The sequence below is a fragment of the Syngnathus floridae genome, chromosome 1, assembly GCF_059516105.1.
Source record: "Syngnathus floridae isolate MCC-2025c chromosome 1, RoL_Sflo_1.0, whole genome shotgun sequence".
NCBI lineage: Eukaryota > Metazoa > Chordata > Actinopteri > Syngnathiformes > Syngnathidae > Syngnathus > Syngnathus floridae.
This window is the reverse complement of record NC_142413.1, coordinates 13,795,768-13,810,623: the sequence shown is the minus strand read 5'-3', so window position 1 is coordinate 13,810,623 and position 14,856 is coordinate 13,795,768. Positions and strand designations below refer to the sequence as shown.

General features: G+C 39.3%; 2 protein-coding genes across 7 annotated transcripts in view; one reads left to right on the top strand and one right to left on the bottom strand.

The window, feature by feature from the left end:
* The first annotated feature begins 6,395 nt into the window (after positions 1 to 6,395).
* Positions 6,396 to 11,736, top strand: LOC148404215 (homeodomain-interacting protein kinase 1-like). 2 transcript variants are annotated; one of them, XM_088376085.1, is made up of 9 exons: positions 6,396 to 6,517; positions 6,660 to 6,799; positions 7,597 to 7,776; positions 7,869 to 8,050; positions 8,130 to 8,253; positions 9,544 to 9,654; positions 10,300 to 10,374; positions 10,469 to 10,760; positions 10,827 to 11,736. In XM_088376085.1, exons 1-9 carry the CDS (start codon positions 6,481 to 6,483, stop codon positions 10,850 to 10,852), a joined length of 1,167 nt encoding a protein of 388 aa, XP_088232211.1. In that variant the 5' UTR covers positions 6,396 to 6,480; the 3' UTR covers positions 10,853 to 11,736. The 2 variants fall into 2 exon arrangements, with proteins under 2 accessions (XP_088232211.1, XP_088232205.1); XM_088376079.1 differs by having other exon boundaries at positions 10,469 to 11,736.
* A 407-nt stretch (positions 11,737 to 12,143) lies between these two features.
* nrg2b (neuregulin 2b) overlaps positions 12,144 to 14,856 on the bottom strand; it is a 33,229-nt gene continuing 30,516 nt past the window's right edge. For all 5 annotated transcript variants that reach the window (XM_088376027.1, XM_088376036.1, XM_088376045.1 and 2 more), the window contains one exon: positions 12,144 to 14,603. In XM_088376027.1, coding sequence (XP_088232153.1) covers positions 14,130 to 14,603 — 474 coding nt within the window. In that variant the 3' untranslated portion in view covers positions 12,144 to 14,129. The remainder of the gene's footprint in view (positions 14,604 to 14,856) is intronic.

Sequence of the window (14,856 nt, the reverse complement as noted above, 5' to 3'; positions counted from 1 at the left end):
AGTCCAATTTTTGAAATTTTAGCGGTGGGACAAGACCACACATATAACCTCTATTAAATGGAAATGGAATGAGTTTGGTCAGATAATGCACTTGCAAAGAGAATCACGGGCACCAGAAATTTCCCTTACTCCCAGCCGTCATGATTAGTCCCGACGGGAAGGACATCAAATTAGGACGACAGTCGAAAGCTGCAACCTTGTGCGCCACAATGGATCGACCTAAACATACCCTCATACAACATTTCTGTCCCCCACCTTTTTGAAATAATTTACAATCTAATCTTGGGGGTACATACACCGTTGGGGTTCTTACAAAACTCTCACAGTTGGATAGTAAAAGACCTCGATATCGCATTGGTCTTCCTGCATTTCTTACTTCTTCTTATGTAGCTTCTTAAGTTTGACATTATACAGTACAGTAAATACTGCAATGTCCTGCACACAACAGATCAAACCATAAAATTACTCTTCATAGTTGATTTATACATCCAATTTGTTATTTCGTCATATGGGGGTATGAAATGACATAAGACGTTACTGTAACTTTTCTTTTTAATGCAAAACTTGTTTTCTGTTGCCACGTCCTTCAAATTAATTTCTCTCATTCTTATTCAAAGTGGAAACTCTCAAGGACAGTCTTAGAAAAAAGAACAAAGCACACAAAGATTGAAATATGTGGTTGTTCACCGCATGTTTGTGCGTTAGTTAACTTTGAACCTCGGACCTTTTGGACCAATTATCGTCATCTCACTTCTGAAACAAAAGGTGTCCCTGAATACTGACACATGCAGAGACACACGCACAAGCACACATCAATGAGCTAAAGTCATACCAACTTTCATACTCATCTTGGTGGGCCATCTGTTGCATGGCCCCTGTCAACTAAATGTCCCCTGATGACATCATAATCCTGTCAACCTTTCACCTCATCACACACACACACACAGACACACACACACACACACACACACACACACGGGTTCACAATTTCACTTCTGCCTTGTCCTTGTTTTGCTTCTACAGCCACATTGCCTTTCTTACGTCCATGTATCTTTCCTCCAGCTTTCCAGTAAAAGAACTGCAGCATTGGTTTCATCCCAATGTCCCATGTCATGCAGTTTTATTTATTATCTAAGACTGCCATTAAATTTCTAATCTTGTTCATCCAATGGAAGACACTCATAGTTGGATTCGGGTTGTCTGAACATATGTCGCTTGTATAGAACGTACAATATATGATTTATAATTTTAAAGCATTGAGCAGACATCGGCCGACAGAGAAAAGATCCAATGCTGTTGCCGGCCTTCCTCAGCCCTTTCATTCCTACAGTATTTGCCAACAGTATGTTTTGCTGTATGTTTTGCTTTTGAAAAACTAATCACTATGTGCAATGGATGACTTGATCTCTTCTGTTTAAGTAAAATGACAATATTTTACTGTACCGGTGTACAGGAGGCTTTACAATAGAAATACAGAGATAACAATGTCTGATCTTTACAACCGTCACCATTTACACCAAGTCCATATAGTATGCACCCACGCACACACAAATGCAGATTAAACCAAATATGAGCAGTACCTAAAGTCCTAAACTAAGGATGATGATCGCAATATCAGTTGAGGGCGCCAATTTGTCCAGATGTTAAAAAAAGAAAATGACAGCAAAACATTCGAGACATTCTAATATTCCAGTGCCGGTAAGTGTCTAGTCTTTTGGTGCACATAAAAGGTTAAAATGGAAACTTGTTTCACAATTGCCCCTTGAGTCTCTTTGGTCAACTTTTTGTGATTGCATGAGCAGTAAAAACAAAAGAATTACATAAACACCTTACACTCAAGGAACTAAACATTGGACCAGATTTTCACCAATATAAACACAAAGCCAGCTTCACAGAACTAACGAACTAAAGAATGTTCAAATAAAACATTCAGTCATTCATTTTTTCATTTTGCAGGTAATGAGCGTTTTTCATTCTGCTGCACATTTGATTTCGCAATTTAAAACTGGTGTTTCAAAGTGTGTGTGACATGCTTTTGTCATAATACCCCAAGGATTAAAAATAAAAGCACACTTCACACCACTTTTTTGTCTTGCTGAAATCCTGAATCCTGCAAATAATCCTCTACTGCAGAACTAACGGCAAGTGCAGCTCCCGTTACCATGAAGACGAGGAACAGAGCTATTCACTAGTTGAGCCCTGGATCTAAAAAGTGAGTTTGAAGTGTGCAGCATATGCCAGCCCCCACAAAAATATTAAGCATTGATCATATTCTCGCTCACAGCATCAGCACTTTATGAGCTAGATGAATTATACTTGACAGCAGCAAAAACATTAGTTTAGACAGAGGAGTCCAGCTGTCACTTAAATGTGTAAGGTCTGCTTAATCATAGGTGAAGATACTTAGGGTGGTCTTGATGTCATGTCAATTAACCAAATTTAAGATGAAATGTTCCTTTATTTGTCCCACTCAAGGAAATTTGACAGCACAATTCAGCAAAATGCTCAAGGTCTTGCTCAGATTTACTTTTGGAAATATTCAGGTTGCAAACGATTACTTGGTTGTGCAATTTCACACTTGATGGGTGAGCAGGCACTCCAGAGACTCAACCAATTGTGTACTGCATCCATCCGTCCATTTTATCCTGTTCGGGCTCACGAGTGAGTTGGAGTAGATTCCAGCTGACCTCAAGCGAATCACACAAACCAGTTAGTCCCAGGGCATATTTAGCGACAATTAAAAATTTGATTTTCCAAAATAAGTTCCCTTTAAAGAATCCTGACTGACAGACAGTGGTGAAGGGGAGGGAAGATGTAAGAGAAGTGCTGTCACATAGTGGCATACGTGACTGGAATTAATAAATGTACAGTTCCTCTGCATATTTCTAACTGACACATTCATATGTTCAGATTTTTTGAAACCTTTACTATGTGTCAGTTAGTCATTTATTTCATTTTGCATAACATAGCCAAGTCACTCTAACATTTCAAAAAGAAAACGATGCTCAGCCTGTTATCTAATTAACATTAATTACAATTCATAAGTAGACGTCAGTGAGAATTAAAAGCTCACCATAAATGACTATCCACCCGGTTTGTATAGTAAGGTTTTTTTTTTTTAAATCAATTTCTGAGTAATAATATTTGAATATTGGTGGGTTCTCACTTTTTATTTCATCTTTAAATTGATTTATTAAAACATGCAGTTGTGCATATGCATATTAAGACATTTAATTTTTAATCAGTGGTCTCTATATGCAGGAGTAGCCTAATTCAAGCATTTCAAACACAACATTTTGAATACACATTGATGTTGACCACTATAGTTGTATTGCAACTATCATACTGTAATGTCTTGCTCCATTTTTAGTTTGCAGGTTATCTTTGCAAGAAGCAAAACACAAGTTCATCTCTCAGGTACCAAGTGAGCTGAAATCTCTTATGAATTCTTGACGTGTCAGACAATGCATTGATGTGATTTGAATTATAAGGCCTAGAAACCTGTAAAATACAGCTTGAATTTCAGATTAGATGGCTTTTGGGGCTGTAAGCAGGTTCCACTTCACCAGTTCCTGAGGCAAAAACTACAAGATGTGATACTTATACTGATCATTTTGATTCCAACGCAAGACAATCTGCCTCTACTGTGTATTATTTCAATAGATGGCCGTCTTAACTAAGGATATGGATATCATTACATCCAAGTCCAATGTCATTATCTTTTAACAACCAATACTGAAGAGAAACAATACGAAAATGAGGGAACCTTAATAGAAATGCCACTGTGTGGATTTTTCCATTTCATCTGACTCCTCTGCTGATTAAAGTAATTAAATACACACACACACACACACACTGCTGAGCAATTCTTCCACTGCTAATTAAAGCATCTGTTTCTACCTCATCTCTGCTCCTTTAATCTTTAATGTTCGGCTAAGTCTTTGATTATCCTTCAGGAGGGGAAATAAAAAACAATATGTCACTACAATGCATTGTCTTAAAGATCTTCAACATCAAAAGTATGATTATAGTATGTATATAGAGTCACCTTGGTTATTCGATTTTCTCTTCAGAAATTGTCCGTGTACATACATACCTGTATCTGTCCTACTATTCAATTTTTTGAGTGTCCGAATGACTGCTTGACTGACTGGAAAAAAAAAAATCCTCATAATAAAATGTCCCAATACTTTTGCACAGTTAATAAAGCCCATGAACTAGTTCCATGAATTTTGTTTAGCTGAGGTCTCAGTGTTCTTTTTTTTTTTTTTGCAAGTTTGCTCTACAGTACTTTTACTTAGCCAGTCTAATACTGGCCTAGTAAAGTGTTGCTCGATTTAGCTTGGTCTGACACACTGATGGCTTTGTTTACCTGTTGCTCCGATGTGTCCATCAACGGGGACTCCATGGGCCTTCTTCTAAAAATAGTGTGTTTATTGTATGACTTTTCAAGGCTAAAAACTTCCATAAAACACAAAGCGTCTGGTTGCCAAAACGGTCAAAAACCTATGTGCACTTCGGGGTCAACAACAGTCTACTCTTTCTTTCTCCCTTCCTAAATACACTAAGTCACAGTGCCAGACAGTGCACAATAAAGATAATACCATCATTTGATCCATATTTGGCTCATCCTGCGATTTTTTCGTTTGTAAGATTATTCAAGATTTGCTTTCTCTCATCCATTGCTAACTTAGTAGTGCAGCACCTAGAAGTCTCTTCTTTTTATTTTCCCCCTTGTCACCACATCTTGTCTTTTTTTTTTTGTGACCTCGGAGGTACTTCAAAGGACTATTCTCATAAAGTTTCACTGCAGCCACATGGATGGGTGAACTTAATTTACCACAAGGGAAATTATTGAAAAATAATTGAATTTATGGAACAGTCACTCTGAATTAGAATTGTGCTTGCTAAATAGTATAATCCCTACATGAAGGTGCTGTGTTGAATGACATGTTCATTAAGAAAATGGCCAGGGGAGCTCTGAGGGGAGGCAGGCAGAATAGAGGGAACATCACTTTTTAAAATTCATTAATTCTTCCCACATTGTAATGGAACGTGCAGTGATCAGGTGAAAATATCAAATTTTGCCTCATGTGAACTCAACCTTGTCTTACAATGAGACCCAGAATGTGCCACTTAAGTATTTTTGCATGGGTGGAGACAGTGGTGTCACCACCACAAATTGAGGTTCAATATATAAAAAAATATTGGGTCCCATCACTTCAAATCCAAATTGGAAATGTGTCAAGCTTGGGCCCGTGCCAATCATTATCTTCATCAACCCACTCATGTGTGCAATCAATCCATTTTACAGTACAGTACTTGCTCTACCTCGATACGTTGGTTCATCTCTGTGATGCTCTGCTGTCATCCAGTGGTGAAATAATCATAGTACACCATCATTTTTATTGGGTTGCTTAAAAATGAACACGGTAATTTAAAAATAACGAAGGATATTTCTTGACTGTGTTTAGTGTGAACATGAATATTTTGTCACTGGAAAAGTTTTGTATATGCACAGATTCTACTATTTTACATTGGATTTCACTATTCAATGAATCTTGATTTCAAATAGCTCTTTTAGGGATTACTGGTGTGCAAAAATAAGATTTTGTGATGTACACATTTTTAAAACATGTTGAAAACTAACTTGCATGGATGATCAATCTAATGAAATTGTAGCCAAATAAGGTTTATGGACACACTACCAAACAGACCTTATGTGTATCTGTATGTGTGTGTGTGCGTGTATGCATGTGCGTGTGTTTTGCAATGAGGCTATAACAACAAAGCACGGGAATAGTGAATACTTTCCAGTACATAAACCCTAACATATTTAAGTTCAATTATTATTATTATTATTTATTTATTTTTTATCAGAATTGCGGCTCGGTGGTTCACTGGTTAGCACGTCTGCCTCACAGTTAGGAGGGTGCCGGTTCGATTCCACCTCCGACCCTCCCTGTGTGGAGTTTGCATGTTCTCCCCGTGCCCGCATGGGTTTTCTCCGGGCACTCCGGTTTCCTCCCACATCCCAAAGAAATGCTTGGTAGGCCAATTGAGCACTCCAAATTGCCCCTGAGTGCGAGTGCGGATGGTTGTTTGACTCTGTGTGCCCTGCGATCGACTGGCAACCGGTTCAGGGTGTCCCCCGCCTCCTGCCCAATGACTGCTGGGATAGGCTCCAGCACGCCCGCGACCCCTGTGGGGACAAGCAGTATAGAAAATGGATGGATGGATTATCAGAATTGAACAATACACAGTATTCACTCTGAAGTCAATCATACGCCAAACTAGATGTCGTCCATCTGACATCATGATCATCACATTTGGTGACATCATCACATAACTTTGAAACCAAAGTCAATTAAAGGTTAGATCACTTCATTTCAAACATGCATGTTTCCACACGTGTGGAAAAAGTGAAGAAAGATACAAACAATATAACTAATGTACCTTAATTAAAATGACAAATTCAACATGACCCAAAAAAACCCGATTACTTTAAAACTAAAAGGTATACAGTTTGAGATACCCACCTTTTAAACGTTAGATTATATAATCCATATGTCACTATAATCATGAAAGGCAGGAGAAGAGTTTAGGAATGTTGCAACAGGAATTTTGTTAACATCGGTCTGTTTTCATCCTCATTTCAGAAATCCTTCCTCAAAAATATAAGACAATCAAAGTCTTGGGAAAAGGCAGCTATGGAGTTGTACTCAAGTGTTTGGACCGGGAATCAAAAGAAAACATGGCTGTGAAGATTCCCAGGCCAGGGAGGACCATCCATCGTGAGGTGTGTTTCTGATTTCATTTTTATTAGCAGTGATTTCAAAAGAAAACTTTAAAATATTTGATTTGTTTGTTGTGATGGGATCCTAAAATGTCTGACAAAGCAAAGCCCCTGCCTACTACATGTAGTCTCGTCAATTCTATGAAGAATGCGGACTTTTAACTTACCGGATTTCGAAAGGCTTTCTGCATCCAATTTGCAGGGTTATTGATTTACAACCACTAACAAATGTTCTTTTCTTGAGATTGAGCTAAAACATAAACGATTAATTTATCATACAAACCGCTAGAAAAATATTTTGCTAAACCAAGGTTCACTTGGCAGCACATTGGAATAATACTTCGCAGGTCTGTTGCCCAGAGGTTCCATTTGGGCTTAAACCTTAGCCCGGACCTCCTGTGTGGAGTTTACATGTGCTTCCCACGCTTATGTGGGCTTTCACTAGCTACCTTGGCTTCCTCCCACATTCCAAAATGATGACTATTCGGTTAATTGAAGAGTCTCATTTTTAAGGATGTGTGAATAATATGTATGAGCGTTGCGATTGGCTGCCATAGAAAACAGATGGATGTTTTCATTCAAATGTATTTCAGAAAGTGCTGTACATTAGGAAATTAGAAAGGCAACGTCAGAATGGATGACACTGTTAGTGTTGCTGCTCGTTCACATTTGAGTTTCACATGGGGAAACACCTGCTGTAAATCATTGCTAAGAAAAGTGGCTGTTCCACAACAGCTTTCGTATTCGTCCTTCTTCACAACACAGATTGATGTTGTACATAATCAAACTTGTGTTTCCAGGCATCCATCCTACAGTTGTTGATGGACATTAGACTGGATCGGGACAACATTGTTAAGTACTATGGTGGCTTCTCCAGCGACAATTATCTGGTCTTCGAAATATTGGATATCAGCCTGTCTCAATATTTTCAGGCAAATGGCTGTATTGATCTTAAGGACATCAGACCCATCATTCAGCAAGTGAGGATGAACAATAAATCTTATCACAGGCACTGATACAGTATGTGTTGTTTTTTGGCTTTTCATCTCTTACTGTACGTGATGCCATCCAGCTTGCCACGGCGTTTGATGCACTAAAAGCTGTGGGAGTAATCCATGGTGATGTTAAACCAGACAACATCATGCTGGTGGATCAGGTAAAGCAGCCATTCACAGTGAAGCTGATTGACTTCAGTGTGGCTCTTACCAGACATGAAGCCAAGAAGGTCGTAATGAGACAGGTTGCTTATTTCAGGTTGGTTATCTTGTAAAGATTGTTGCCATTTTATGTACTCTGTGTTGTGTTTCATTTCTTTTTTTTTTTCTTCAAAAAGAGCCCCAGAAATTATCCTTGGACTCCCTTACGCAGAGGCCATAGACATCTGGTCACTGGGTGTTGTATTATTAAAGATGGTACTTGGCATTTTCCCTTTCTTGGGAACCACAGACTATGAATTAGTAAGTATGCTACTCTTTCTCAACTCACAGAATTATATAACGTAATTTAGACCTGCTTTCAGTAGGTACAATGTTTATTCTTTCAGCCACCAAATAGTCGGATGGTGGCTGAAAATAAACTCATCTTTACACACCTACTAGAAGCCTATCTAAGAATTGCTGCAGGAAGTGTAATGCAATCTCGATGACTTTGCTGGAGGTGCGGGCATTTTCTGAGCTCTGCAGACGTGTAGTGGATGTCAATGCATTTTATTCATAAATATGACAATAGCGTCGATTGAATGCTCTGAATTATTATTATTATTATTATTATTACTATTATTATTACTATTATTATTAATCAATTCATTGAAATAATTTTTTGTAGTAATGGTAGTATTTCCAATATTACTAATTAGGTACTTGAAAAAATATTCTCCCTGGCCATGTCAGAGCAATGGGAGGGAGGGTGGTCACAGACAGATATGCACAATCTGGATTGAAGGTGGTCTATGAGTGTCCACTTCCAAGATCTGTGATCTTTCTTTTGTCAACTTACTAACCATGCAGGTCAGCTTGTGCTTGTGCACGCCTCGTCCTGCTGCAGGACTCAAGCAAATCAGTGACTTCTGTCAAGGACTATCAGAGTTTCTCTTGCGCACAGCGTTTAAAAGGAATAAGAGGAGCCGCTTTGATTGCCACAAAATCAAGTTGACTGTGTTCACGCTCGCAATAGCGCAAAAAGCCCCTTTTAAAATTTGCCACATTAGCTTGCATGAGTCTGGAAATACCAAAACCTAAGTGTAGCCCAGCCCTGCGCAGATTTACACTGCAAATCTCACCGGACTTGCACAAAAATAGGTCTTCTCAGGTGTCATAACAAATTACTTTCATCCTGTGGCACCACCTGGAAAACATGAGCATTTATTTGATTAGGTGGATGATCCTGCAACGAATTAGAATACAGAAGCTCTGAGAAGAAATATGGTAGTAATATATAGTAATATAGTAAGGAAGGCGGTTAAGTTCTTTTTATTGAGCTGCATTTACACAATACCGGCATAATGCAAAATAAGTTAGTCAATTTCCATTATTTTTGGGGGGAAACGTATAACATGGCCAATGAAGCAATGATGAAAGTGCTCTCCAACTATTTAAGTGTATCATCATAAACTAATGCCTTTAAATGTTCAGATTTATTTGAGTTCTATACACTTTTTCTTTTATATGCTGTATGTCATTTTACATCCACTTGCGTTTTAGGTTACTTTAATATCCTATAATAATATTGATATATCGTTATCTGTTTAGCTGGAATGCATGATTGGTGTCCTCGGGCTGCCACCAGACAATGTTCTGAAAGCTGGAAGGTTAACAAAGCAATTTTTCAACAAGACTGATTTGGATCAGTGGATTTTCAAGGTAAAGTAGAAACTTTAATTTAAAAAAAAAAGGAAAAAATTTTGAACTTGTAAGAACGATTGAAAAACTTGCCATTTTGACTGAAATTACTTTATTTCAAATTACTTTTGAATCTGATATTGTTGATATGATGTAGTATGCACCCGGCGGTATGGTAGGTATGTTTATATTTATTTGATTTTCATTACTTTATTTAAGTGGCTGGTGCCCTCTACTGACGAGCCGCAACTGTTTGTCTTTGCCCTGGCCTAGTTGACCGTACTTGTTGGCAACTTAGCTTCTATCATAAGGACACACAAACCCATATACAATGATACTGTGACTGATCAAGGAAGGGTCACAACATAGACAAGGTACTAAATGTTGAAATTGATAAATGTAACTGGGTGTGTTCCAACTACAAACGGACATTAAATTCAAAACACCCGAATACTATTTGCGGAAAAAAAGAAAACAATAACATTGATCATGTTGAACATTTGGTACCTTGTCTTTGCAATGTATTCAATTGAGAATAGGTTGAAAAATTTTTGCAAATAATGATACTTGGTTTGGAAATACAGTCGCCATTCTTTGCTGTTCAAAATATTTGCCACTTAAGTATCATTGACTTGTCATCATTAAATATTTGTCTCCCACTTTTAGACACACAAAGAATATTCAGGCGAGTCAAACGACACAGTGAGTTTAAAGATACGCTCTCTGGAAGAAATGCTCAAGGTTGGTCGCTGAGAGCAAGATCTCACACGAATTGAGTGCTATGTTTAAGAGTTCTATGAATCTGACTGTTTAAATATGTTTGTAAACTATTCAGATGTTTCCAGAGAGAAGCAAGGAAGTTGACAGTTTTTTTGAGCTGTTAAAAGCAATGTTCAAGTGGGATCAGAGAGAGAGAATTACACCCGGCAAAATTCTCAAGCATCCATTCATCACTAGAAGCTACATGTACAATGGCTGCCATCTCAATCTTTCTCAGGGATTTCATCGGGCCGTCCAAGTAGTCACCAAACAGACGACCATGACCTGCAGCAAACTGGGCTGCAGATGTGTCACTGCTTCTCCACCACATCCGCATATGAGGAACAAACACCCTTCAAAGACTAGGGGTATGCACTGCATCAAACGTTTATTCTACTGGATGAAGAAAAACATTTTATTGTTATTGCTTGAAGGTGCAGGTGCAGCTAAGATCAAGTAGGTCACAAAGCCCGGACATTCCTTCTCCTATGTGCACTCAAAACATGCCTATGATTGCAAAAATATGCCTAAGTTGTTGAAGTTGATACTCAGTTTTGTTTCTGTCTTGTTTTTCTACCCTAGCTTTTGTGGCAAATGCGTTAAGTAGTTAAGAAAGTGAAAGCTTCAAATTTGCTTCATGAACCAGTTGATTTTTTTTCTTCCTCTCAGTTCAACATTGGCCTGAAATTATATTGACTTGAACCCCTTCATTTAAAATCAACTACCATCTAGAGGAGTAAAAAAATACAACTGGTTCATGAAGCAATGAAGCTTCATTTTCCCGCCACTAGTGTTAAGTGTACATACAATCTCTTCCAAAATCAAAGTGGAAAAATATTCTGTTGCCATTGGCATTACAGACCTCTGGAGTAGTTATCTGTGATTCAGGCTGTGTGCTTAAATAATTTGTGTCACGGTTGGGACTTACAATAACGCCCACAGCCGCAGCTGAATACCCTTAAAAACTATGGGGAAAATAAAAAAAAGTCGATGAGACTGGTGCTGGTTGCAGCCAAGTAAACCACTATTTTTGTTTCAATTGTGTAAAAATATCAATTGCACAGAACTGACCAAATTCTGGATGATAATTTCAATGACTAATGACTGATTATGCCTATCACCATTGTATGCTGTTCATTTCTAATTGGACTCCTGCCAGAATGTACTGTTGACCTCATCTTGGACCAGATCAGTTGATGAAAAACACCTCTGCAAATGTAGTGGATTTGACTTTACTGGATGAGAGTGTAGGAACTACAGTGAGCAAAAGAAAGAATCTTTATTTTTTCATAAAGATGACAGGCCTTTTTAAATGGTAGGAATAAAGTTTTATTTTCATATGAATAGAGTGGTCTTGAACTTTATGTTTTTCTTTCTTGATAAAACTTGCAAAAAATCTAGCATATTCCAAGAACGATGGACTTGAAGATAAGGGGATTTATTGCTGAATGTTAAAATGAATACACATTAATTTTTTTTCACCAAGTGGAAAAAAAGAAACAGTTTGCTGACTGCTTAATCCATGCACCCAACTACCAGTACCACTAGGACATGCAGGGGGGAGGAGAAGAAAGGGAATTTGTTTTAAAAAAAAATACATGATAGAGCCAAACCGCGCCGCATACACAGATATGGAAGGGCGTTGTAGGTGTGATCACGTATGTACTTATATATGTAAGTGTATGTGCTTAGTTGTGTATGAAATGTGTGTTGCATGTACTATGTCCAGGTTGGAGGGCTAAAAGGTGAGGAGAAAGAGGGTTGGAGTGTTTACAATTCAACTAGCTCTAAAAGCACACTACCCTCACAGTATTTCCGCATTGCAAGTCCCAGGTTGATTCGAGTGATAATAAGACAAAACTAGGCAGATCTCAGAGCCAAGAAGCCAAATAATGTGTTTTGTTGAAATCATTCTAACTGTACCCCTGGTTTGAAGGGTTTTCTCTTTTTAAATATACTTTTTTTTTCTTTTCTTTTTTACCGTGAGCCATGCATCTCCTGTGTGAAAACAATAAAGTGTGAAGATTATTGTATTTGATACATTGAACCTGGAAGGCTCTCTAGACCCAATGCACTGTACATATCTGAAATCTACGGGTTTCTGGTGTCACCACTACTACGTATAATACTGTAGTGTGCAGAGGATGGGGCCTTGATTCACCAATGTTTCAAAAGGTCTCAAAGGGCTAAAGAAAGACACAAAAGGGGTAGGCGGAGACAAACATAGAACAGAGCATTCAGTCAAGGTGACCAAACAACATAAGTTTAACAATAAAAGTATTGAGATACATATCAAGGCAGGATGCAGTAATAAGTGTTACACCAGCGATTGGCCTTGAGCCAGCCTTGCCTTCATTTGAATAATATTCTTTCCCATGAGAGCAGTGAAATGTGATGACTTTTCTCAGAGTGTCACAAACATTACAGTAGCACTAAAAGAAATGAACCCAGAGTGAGCATGGGGTGCACGAAATTCTGTGCTACGCCCCGGCGTCAGATGTGAACAGATGTGGACTCATTTGCAACGTGCATGACCACTTTCACACAGCACTAACCTCTTGATGTTCAAAAAGAAAAGCGAATGTCTCTTCCATTTTCTTCGCACACGTTCTTAATCGCACCCTTCACCTGAACGCATCAGACTTGGTCAAGGGGAGTGAGGGTGGGTGGGGCTGGAGGGTGATTCTGGCCTGCGAACAGAGGTTGTCGAGATGACGAGCGCTCACCGCTCAAGTCTTTTGGCTGTGATGTGATGGGGAAGTCCTGAGACACAGTGCGGCTCTAAGCTGCTGGCATAGGAAATATGTGGGCTTGGCAGTCCACAGGAGGCCAGAGTCAGGCTGGATTTCAACAGGTGGGTTTCGGGAGGCCAAAGACTGCTCACGTGGGAAGGGTCAGTGCAATGGAGCTTCTGGCAGCGCGAAGATTGTTGAAAGGAACGTGCTAGTAAAACAAGACACCACCCACATGAGGCTTGATGAGGCTCTCACACATACTGTGGACACACTCTCAAAACCCTGATCACGTACATCAGAATGTGATGTCGCATCGCCAGTCACAATTCCACTTCTCACAGGATAAAAAAATCGGGCAGTGAGCAGAGATGTAAATGAATGATGCATATTCATCCAAGTGACAAAACTACCCAAATGCGTCTGTGAGACGAGTGCGTTGCGTGAATCAAAACTATGTAAACAGACAACTTTTACACAGAAAGACTCAATATTGCATGATGACATAATCAGATCACAGTTCAAAAAGAGGAGGATCCCAAATCAGAGAAAGAAAAAAAGCTAAAGTAAGGAAGAGGATCGGTCTCTATAAAAATGAGAAGTCTTTATAAGAAAGGCTACAAAACTCAATGGGACCTCCGACTTGAGCATACAGCAAAAGGCACCACAATATTATTCTATTTATCTAACTTGTGAAAAAATTGGCACGTAATTCTCACTTTTTCGTCTCTCATACTGCTGTAAATCAAAAAACCTTTACATATAAATATTTCCCCCCATTATAAAAAAAGTCTTTGCTGTTAGCTAGTAGACAATTTTTGCTGAAATCAAAATAAATATTTCATTTGTTTACAATATCTGTCTGTTATACAAAATAAAAATATTTCTCCTTGGTGCATGTCTCTAGTCCAGAAGAAGGAAGAGGTGTGTGCGAGGTGGAGTGGTGTGTGTGTGGCGTGGGAGGGCAGGTCTGCATGGGTGGGGGTGGGGGTTGGGGGTGCAGTCTTAAAGGGGCATGTTGTCTGACTTGAAGCGCTGCGACTGTGCGCTGCGACTCTGCCCGTTGCTCCGATTTCCCGGCCGACTCAGCCTGCTGTGAGTCCGTGCGTCGGCCCCTGACGATGAGTGGAAACCTGGCACGGTTAAAGGCAGGTCCATGTTCATGTTCTGCATACTGAGGAAAGGCGTGTGCTCCCCTTGACCTTCATCTTCTTCCTCTTCCTCTTCCTCCTCTGATTGGCTGAAGCTCTGTGACCTGTAGTCCCGTAGGCCCGCTGACCTCTGAGATAAGTGTCCATTGAGTCGGTTGCGTCGCGGGCGCCGTCGACTCCTGATAGGCTCCCTTGAGGAGGCGTACTCCTGCGTGGTTTCATATGCCTCTTCATCAGGCAGACGGTAGGGACTGGATGGGAGACTTCCTGTGCTCTCCGTCAGGTAGGGTCGACGCGGTCGTCGAGGCTGCCTGTACAAACTGTGATCCTGAAACAAAGAAGACCACTTGCCAGATATTTGCTCTGCCAGCAAACGGTATTTAAGCTTACAAGCTTTTCACATTTGCCATAAGCGAGTCCCGAGGCCCTCTCAAAAGGACATATTGTAAAAAATAAATAAAAACCTGTTTTGACATTTTTGTTACTGTAGAAATGCTTTTTTCACCCCTTAAAATTATGCAGCGTATAAGAAATTAAATTCAAAAAAATTTCTCTGGGTCTCAGGATAATCTGAGCAAATT

Coding starts and splice junctions, on each gene's coding strand:
- LOC148404215 (XM_088376079.1), top strand. CDS start 6,481: ATGACCCAAAAAAACCCGATTACTTTAAAACTAAAAG. Junction 9,655..10,299: donor TGGATCAGTGGATTTTCAAG/GTAAAGTAGAAA, acceptor TCCCACTTTTAG/ACACACAAAGAATATTCAGG. Junction 10,375..10,468: donor CTCTGGAAGAAATGCTCAAG/GTTGGTCGCTGA, acceptor TAAACTATTCAG/ATGTTTCCAGAGAGAAGCAA.